This window comes from Lepus europaeus, chromosome 5, assembly GCF_033115175.1.
Source record: "Lepus europaeus isolate LE1 chromosome 5, mLepTim1.pri, whole genome shotgun sequence".
Taxonomy (NCBI): Eukaryota; Metazoa; Chordata; class Mammalia; order Lagomorpha; family Leporidae; genus Lepus; species Lepus europaeus.
Window position 1 is genome coordinate 34,901,473 of NC_084831.1, and position 9,026 is coordinate 34,910,498.

General features: G+C 49.2%; 1 protein-coding gene across 1 annotated transcript in view; it reads left to right on the plus strand.

The window, feature by feature from the left end:
• The window catches only part of CFAP57 (cilia and flagella associated protein 57), a 76,684-nt gene extending 69,518 nt beyond the window's left edge, over positions 1-7,166 (plus strand). Inside the window, exon 23 of the mRNA XM_062191100.1 lies at positions 6,955-7,166. Coding sequence (XP_062047084.1) covers positions 6,955-7,166 — 212 coding nt within the window. The remainder of the gene's footprint in view (positions 1-6,954) is intronic.
• Positions 7,167-9,026: the final 1,860 nt, after the last annotated feature.

Consider the following 9,026-nt stretch of genomic DNA (forward strand, 5'->3'; position numbering starts at 1 on the left):
AGAGGCCAAAACAGTCTTTAAAAAGAACAAAGTGGGACGTCTCACACTCCTTTGTTTCAAAAATTACAACAAAGCTACAGTAATTAAAACAGTATGGTATCAGCATAAAGAAAGATATAGACCAAGGTAATACTATTGAGATTCAGAAATAAACAATTACACATAGGAGCAAATGATTGTCAGCAGAGGTGCCAAACCATTCAATGAGGAATGGGCAATCTTTTCAACACCTAGTGTTGGAAAAATGGGTATCTGCATGCAAAAGAATGAAAGTGGACCACATGCAAAATAACACAAAATGCATCAAAGATTACACATAAGAGCTAGAACTGTAAACCTTCTAGAAGAAAGCATACAGGAAAATCATCAGGACATCCGATTTGGCAACCATGTCATTGGTAGATCATACCAAAAACACAGGCAACAAAATAAAAATAGTTGCAAATCATATGCCTAGTAAAGAATTGATATCCAGGGGGCCAGCACTGTGGCATAGCAGGTTAAGCTGCCACCTGCAGTGCCAGCATTCCATATGAGCGCCGGTTCGAGTCCCGGTTGTGCCTATTCAGATCCAGTTCTCTGCTATGGCCTGGGAAAGCAGTAGAAGATGGCCCAAGTCCTTTTGCCCCTGCACCCTCATGTGAGACCTAAAAGAAGCTCCTGGCTCCTGGCTTTGGATCAGTGCAGCTCCGGCTGTTGCAGCCAATTGGGGAGTGAACCAGTGGATGGAAGACCTCTCTCCCTTTCTCTCTCTGTGCCTCTCTTCTCTGTGTAACTCTGACTTTCAAATAAATAAATAAATCTTTTTTTAAAAAAAAGAATTGATATCCAGAAAAACAGGAATATAAAGAACTCACCAACAACAACAAAAGTTAAAAATGGGCAAAAGTCTTGAATAGACATTTTGCCAAAGAGAATACACAGATGGCCAATAAGCACATGAAGATACTCAATATCACTAACTGGTAGGAAAGTACAAATCGAAACCACAATGAAATAATACTACTCACTCATTGAAAAGGCTGTTATAAAAATAAAATCAGAGGCCAGTGCTCTGACATAGCAGGTAAAGCCGCCGCCTGCAATGCCAACATCCCATATGGCTGCCAATTCTAGTCCCGGCTGCTCTACTTCCAATCTAGCTCTCTGCTATGGCCTGGGAAAGCATGGAAGATTTCTCAAGTCCTTGGGCCCCTGCACCCATGTGGGAGACCTAGAAGAAGCTCCTGGCTCCTGGCTTCAGATGGGCCCAGCTCTGGCCATGAAAGCCATTTGGGGAGTGAACCAGCGGATGGAAGACTTTCTCTCTCTCTGTCTCTTTGTAACTCTGCCTTTCAAATAAATAAATAAATATTTTTTTAAAAAATCAGAAAATAGCAATTGTAGGAAAGGGTGTTGGGAAATTGGAATGTTTGAGCCCTGTTGATGGGGTTGTAAAATGGTGCAGCTGCTGTGGAAAAGAGTACAGAAATTCCTTGAAAAATTAAAAATAAGATTACCATATGATCCAGCACCTCCACTTCTGAATATATACTTGAAAGAATTGAAAGCCATGACTTAAAGATGTTTGTATACACCATGCTCCTAACAGGATTACCCACAGTTGCCAGAAGGTATACTCAACACAGTTGTCCGTTGATGGGTGGGTATTGTGGTGTAGCAGGTAAAGCCCCCTATGATGCCAGCATCCTGCTGCTCCACTTCCAGTCCAGCTCCCTGCCACGGGCCTAGAAAAAGCAGCCGAAGATGGCTCAGGTGTTTGGGCCCCTACCACCCATGCAGGAGACCCAGAAGAAGTTCCGGCTCCTGGCTCCTGGCTTTGGCTTTGGTCATTGCAGCAGTCTAGAGAGTGAATCGGCAGATGGAAAATGCCTCTCTCTCTCAACTCTTTCAAGTAAATAAAATAAATATTTTTTAAATGTATTATATACATACAATTAAATATTATTAAACCTTAAAATGGAGGGAAATTCTGACATGTTACAAGACAGATGAAGATATTCTGCTGATGTCTTTTTGAACTTATTTATTTGTTTTTTTGTTTTTGTTTTTTTTTTTTTTTTGCTTTGCTTTTGGAATTTTTTTTTTTTTTCTGGGCAGGCTGGAGATGGAGGAACTGTGCCTTTTGCTTTTGGAATTATTTTATGTATTTGAAAGACAGAGTTACAGACTCCTAAGTCTTTTTTTTTTAAGAATTATTTTATTATTTATTTGAAAGAGTTACAGAGAGAGGCCAAGCCAGAGAGAGAGGTCTTCTATTCCACTGGTTCACTCCCCAAATAACCACAACAGTCAGAGCTGTGTTGACCTGAAACCAGGAGCCAGGAGCTTCTTCCAGGTCTCCCACGTGGGTGCAGGGGCCCAAGGACTTGGGCCATCTTCCACTGCTTTCCCAGGCCATAGCAGAGAGCCGGATCTGAATAGGCACAACCAGGACTCAAACCCATGCCCCTATGGGATCCCAGCACTGCAGTCTGGGGCTTTAAGCTAATGTGCCACAGTGCCAGCCCGTTTTTGGTTTTTAAGTTGAAAGACACAGAGAGAGACAGACAGAGAGCTTCCATATGCCTGTTCGCTCCTCAAATGCCTGCAACATCCAGGGTTGGGCCAGGCCCAAGGAGGAGCCCAAAACTCAACCCAGGTCTCAGTGGCTGGGACTCAACCTTTTGAGCCATTACACGCCATTTCCCAAGGTGTGCATTAGCAAGAAGCTGGACTCAGAAGTGCAGCTGGAACCTGAACCCAGGCACTCCAGTATGGGATACAGGCATCCCAAGCGATGTCTTAACTACTGTGCCAAATGCTCACCCATCTCCTAATGTCTTAATAAGCTAGTAACCAGGAGCAAGCATTGTGCCACTATAGGTTAAGCCACCATCTGCAATGCCATCATCCCATATGGGCACCAGTTGGAGTCTCCACTGAGCCTCTGATCCAGCTCCTCGCTAATGCACCTGGGAAAGCAGCAGCAGATGGCCCGAGTACTTGGGGCCCTGCCATCCACGTGGAAGACCTGGATGGAGGTTCTGACTCTGACCTGGCCCAGCCTTGGCCATCATTTGGGGAGTGAATCAGCAAATGGAAGATCTCTCTCTGTCTCACCCTGTCTCTCTCTGTAACTCTGCCTTTCAAATGGATACAAACATCTTATTAAAAAAAAAAAAAAAGCCAGTTACAAAAGGACAAATATTGTATAATCCCACTGAAGTGAGGTCCTCAGAGTACTCAAATTCACAGAGACCGAAAGTGGTTTCCAGGGGGTGAGGAGTGCAGAGGAATGGGTAGGGGTGAGTGGGTACAGAGTATGAGCTGGGTGAGATGCGAAGGCTCCAGAGATGGATGGTGATAAATGTTGTCCAACAGTATGAGTGTATTCAAAGCCACAAACTGTACACAGAAGATAGTAAATCTCATGTATATTTTACTACAACTTTTTTTTTAATTTAAGATTTATTTTAATTTTTTGGAAGAGTTAGAGAGGTAGAGACAAAGCAAAAGGTCTTCCATCCGCTGGTTCACTCCCCAAATGGCCACAATGGCCGGAGCTGAGCCCATCTGAAGCCAGGAGCCAGGAGCTTCTTCTGGGACTATCACAGGGGTGCAGGGGTCCAAGAAATTAGGCCATCTTCCACTGCTTTCTCAGGCACATTAGCAGGGAGCTGGATTTGGAAATGGAGCAACCAGGACTCAACAGGTGGGCATATGAACTGCTGGCACTGCAGGCCCAGCTTTAACCCACTGTACCACAGCACCGGGCCCTACAATTTTTAAATTTAAAACATTGTGATTATGCAGTCACCCAAGTAGCACCATAGGAAAAAAGTTTCTTTGTTTCTCCTTTTGATATATGACAATGTTTCTCCTTTTGACATATGAAAGAATCAAACACCACCACCAAAGTGTCCCGGTAGCATTGGGCTTCTCACCAAAGGCTGGATGCTGGGAGCTAGCTGGATGCCAGAAGGCATGGATCAGCACCTTTCATCTTCCAAGGAAAAGTGGCTTCCAAGTCAGAATTCTGTACTAGCCTAACTCTCGGTCAAGAGCGAGGTTAGGATTAAAGCATCTTCAGATACACAAGGGCCTTAGTAAACTTACCTCCATGCACACTTTCTCAAGAAGCCGCACGTGGATGCTTTTCACCAAACAAAGAAAGCAAGCTGAGAAAGAAGCCATGGCATTCAAGAGACAGGACGCTCAAATAGGAGAGCTGCAAACGAACCCCTAAAGTAATGGGGAAGGGAAGCCCCGGAAAACAGCTCTCCGCAGGACTCAGAGCAGTCGGTTTAGGTGGAGTCGCTGAGAAGGCACTTGGAGGAGATGAAACTGATGGGAACATGCACACAACTACAGGAATTAGCAATGCGTGCATACAAAATTCAGCAAGTGAAACAAGACGACAGTTATGAACTCCAGGGCAAGCAAATTGTGCAGAGAAGAAAAATGAGTTATTATATACAGTGCGGCTCAGCTGTTACCAGCAGTTGCCTAAATCATTGTAATATAAATTCTGACCATTGATCCACTCAAAATTCAGGGACTGACAGGATGGGAAATCCACACTGGGCAAGGGGGAGGATTGAAGTCACGTTAATCACTCATCTTTCATGGGGAGGAGACAACAGAAAATGCCTGAAAATGAGAGAGGTAATAAAAGCACATTAATCAAAGAAAGCAGAGTGTAGACGTTAATACCAGAAGAATTAGCAAAGTAATTGAACTTACTGCCTCTGAGGGTTGAGATGTGACGTGGAAGATGGAAGGGGAGATTACTGTTATTTGTAATAAGACTTACAGCGTTATTTGATTCTGTGCTCATATATGGCTTTGATGAATAATAATTCTTAAATTAACAAAATATATCATTAGGAAAAGCCTACTGCCCTTCCAGGTTCCTAGTGCAGACGTAGGTTTTAAAAAGAAAGAAAAAGAAGAGTCAAAGCAATATGGGGTGGGTTAGGAAGCTGAAGTTTAACTAGAGGGAGAAGCTGGCTGGCACGGGGAGAAGGGCGAGATAAGTTTCTGGGTCAGCCCGGCCTCTGGAGGAAGGGAAGCAAGACACTGGGAGAGCGCTCGCCAGAGCCCACCTCAGGCTGGTGCAAGTCCCGCACTTACACTCAGAATGTGGCTCAGAGCAGCCCTAGCTGACAATGTAGTTTAAAATGACCCTGCACTAATAATGTCCCCAGTTTTCAAGCAGAAGTAAATGCTAATTCCCTCTGAAAAAGCAGATTTAAACCCAGTCTTCGATGAATTCCCATAGATAATGTTCCAAGGATCATGAGCACTCAACCAAAAATCACTAAATGTAAGAGAAAATAAATCGCCATGAATGAAAAACAGCAAGAATATTGAGTAACAGAGTAAGACCAATTTAAAAAAAAAAAAAAAAGATGGTAGAATCACTAAAATAAGAATGTTCGATATGTTTAAAGAAATAAAAGAGGAATTTTAAAATAAGACTTAAAAAAGCAAGAGTTTCCCAAAGTTGTATAAGCAGGTTTGGAAAAAAACCCAGATGCTTCTGGAAATTAAAACTGTAGTGCTCACACTTAAGAAGCCCCACGAACAGACTGATTAGACACAAATGAAATCAATGAGAAGTAAAATAAAATGCCCAGACTGCGGCCCTGCGCTGCCCTGGGCTCTTGCATGTGTGGGAAGAGCCTGCCTGTGCAGCACATGGAGCAAGGAGCCGGTGTTGTGTGAAGGCTGATGGGGGGGAGCGGACTGTGCCAGTGCCCAGGGAAGAGGAAGCCGCTGAGGGAGCAGGTGGGGAGGCGAGAGCAGCACAGGCCCCAGCAGGTGGGCGGGCTTGGAGGCCTGTGCTGCTGTGCCTGCCCCCTGGAGCCCCAGAGCCTGACTGAGTGCATGGTTACCGGGGCAACCAGGGGTAGGGACAGGGTGAAGGATCAAGACCCAGGAAAAGAAGAAATACCAAAAGGTCCAAGAGCCTAGAAATTGCAGGAAAGGAGACACGTTGAGGAGCAAAGGGCAAAAGTGAAGAGCCAGGCATGAAGGGACCCGTCTTCTGCCGGGAGACATCTGACCACGGTCAAGGACTGGACATGGCTTCTCAAGGAATCAGGTGGATGTGATCCTTTAACAGTGAGGGAGAGGAGGAGGGGGAGGGGCAGAGGGAGCCCTGGCCGGCTCTGGACAGAAACCCCACGAGGGGCTGGAAACCCAGAAATGCAAACACTGAGAGCTGCTCATCTCAGGTTTGGGCTGGACAGGGCTCCCAGAATGCAGTGGGCTGTTGAAGAAATGGGAGCCTGAGTGGTCTGAAAAGCGAGTCTCAGAGGAGCCCAGGTGCCCGGGGGTGGGGGGCGTATACCAGAGGAAGAGGGCTCGGTTCCAGGACCACGTGTGTTGGGCATGAGGCAGTAAGAGAGGCTGTGGTCCGAGAATGAAACACCAGAGCAAGGGATTCAAAGATGCAGGGTCCTGCATGGTGCTGAGAGAGAAGACACCACGGGCGCAAGTGCTGACGTGGATCAGAGCCAAGTCGCTAGTGCTGGGGTTCAGCTCGGGGGGAGCCATGGACCCTCTGGACATCAGCCTTGCCCAGGGTGATGGCCAGACCTGAGACAGGGAGGGTGACGGAGAGTCGGGGAGAGTCCCCAAGAGCAGCTGTGAGCAGCCACTCCGGGAGGGGCAGGGCTTCGGGGAGGAGGGCTGGTGGCTCAGAAAGGCAGTGCCACCCCTCCTGAGGGGAGGGGGTGTGAGAATGAGGAAGGGCCTTAGGGCAGGTGGACTCAGGGCTGGGCCAGGGTCAAGGTCAGCATTTGCCTTGCCTCTCTCGGAGCTATGACTCAGTCTCTCTGGGACTGAGTACTCTCCACCCCCCACCCCGAGCTGGTGCCCAGTACATGTTTGAAGGCAGAGGGAGGAGAGGTGAGGCTGCAGCTGACCTGTGAGCAGGTACTCACTGTCCTGCCGTGTCCCCTACAGTGCCCAGCAAGGAGTCGCTCAGCGTCTCTCCCACCATGAGACTGAATGAGCAAGAGGAAACTGGGAGAATCATTGAAATGCAGCGCTTGGAAATCCGGCGCCTCCGAGACCAGATCCAGGAGCAGGAGCAGGTGCCAGGGCTCCACACCCTCGCTGGAATTCGGCTGCCTTCCCTCAACTCTGAGATGGACTTTGAGATGGAGACCCAGTGACCCCCTCTGGAGAGCCATTTCCGGCCGCAGCCAGAAGCAGCACCGCGTGTGTCCCCAGGGCCGGGGCCGACTCCAGCCCCTGCAGCACGGACCCGCCCCCAGGAACCTGGGAATACGGTTAGAATAAAGGTGTTTGCCCAGACCCTTGTCCATCTCCAGCTTAGCCAGTGCCTAGCGCAGGGGATGGAAGGAGGGGAGCTCCACACCTGCGAGATCACTGCCACTTGTCCCTGCCCCAGCACGGGGCTGCCTGAGGCTGCAGGGCTCACAGCAGACCCTGTCCCCGCTGGGCCTCAATGATGGGGCCGCCTGCCCCTGTGCTGGGTGTCACCGCCTGCTCCTCTCCTGTGTGTCACCGCCTGCCCCTGTGCTGGCTGTCACCGCCTGCCTCTTCTCACCTGGCTGCCGCCGCTACCAGCCAAGTCAGGACCACTGGAGCCTCCTACATTCTCTTCTCTATGAAATGAGATGAAGCTTTCTGAGGATTTCTACATCTCTGTGAAGATGAGGGAAAAGGGCACAGAGGGTTAAGCCGCCAATTGGGATGTTGTCATCCCATATGACCACCAGTTCCAGTCCCAGCGGCCCCACTTCCAGTCCAGCTTCCTGCCAATGCACCTGGGAAGACAGCAGAAGATGGTCCGAGTACTTGGGTCCCTGCCACCCACTTGGGACACCCAGGTGGAGTTCCAGGCTCCTGGCTTCCGCCTGGCCATTGCAACCATTTGGGGAGTGAACCAGCAGGTGGAAGGTCTGTATGTGTTTGTGTGTGTCTGTGTCTGTGTGTGTGTGAGAGAGAAAGAGAGATTTTTTTCTCTGACTCTGCCTTTCAAATAAATCAATAAATCTAAACAGAAAAAGAGGGAACTATAGAAAAAATAGAGTAGAACTATAGAAAATAGAGCAATGAACCTGGCGGAGTTCCCGGAACTTTCCTCGCGATTTTGCATCATCCCTGCGATGACAAGCAAGGCTCCCTGCTTTGTGCTTCCTTCATCGCTGTCACGTCACTCTCGCCTGGTTATCTTGGCTCTGCAGGGCCCTGCCCGGCTCCTGCGTTTCTGGGTGGGTGGGGACACTTCTGCCCCTAGTAATTCCTCTCAGGCCCCATCCTGGGACACCCAGCCACCCGTAGGTACCAGGAAAGATCATTCGTTATGCACTAAGGAGCAAAGGAATGAACCCACATGTCCCTGCCTTCTACCACAGAGGCCAGGCCCCCCTCCATTTCCCAAAGAAAGATTTAGGCCCAGGGCCCTGCTGGCCAACCCCCCTCCCCCGGCTGTCTTAAACCTGCCGTCTCCAAGGCACCTCCCATCTCTCCCCAGGCTGCTAGGCTGATGCTCTCACTGCTTTGGGGTTAGTTCTCATGGCGAGAGCCGAGGCTCAGCTGTCCCACTGGGCAAGGCTCTCTTGAAGGCTGGGATGACAGGAGGAAGGCGCAGGGCAGAGGCAAAAAGCAAAGTTCCCCGCAGGGCCTCCTCCATGATCTGCTCCCCGCCCAGCCTGCTCCCTGCCAGCGCCTCTCAGTGCCGAGCGCCCAGCAGCAGGGCCCTGCAGCAGGGAGACTGGATCCCAAAGGCAGGCACCCCTGAGAGGCTCAGGCACGGAGATTCCACTTCCCAAAGGAATGGGCCCTGCTGTACTCCAACCCCCTCATTGCAAACTGGCATCTTGGCTCTGCCTTTGCAGAAGAAACTGCCTAAAATGAGATTGGGGGAGGCATTGTGGGGCAGCAGGTGGAGCAGCCACTGGATGTCCATGTCCTGTACTGGGGCACTTGGTTCAAGTGCTGGCTTCACTACTTCGGATCCAGCTCCTTGACAATGCCTCGAGCACTTGGGCCCTTGCCAACTACAC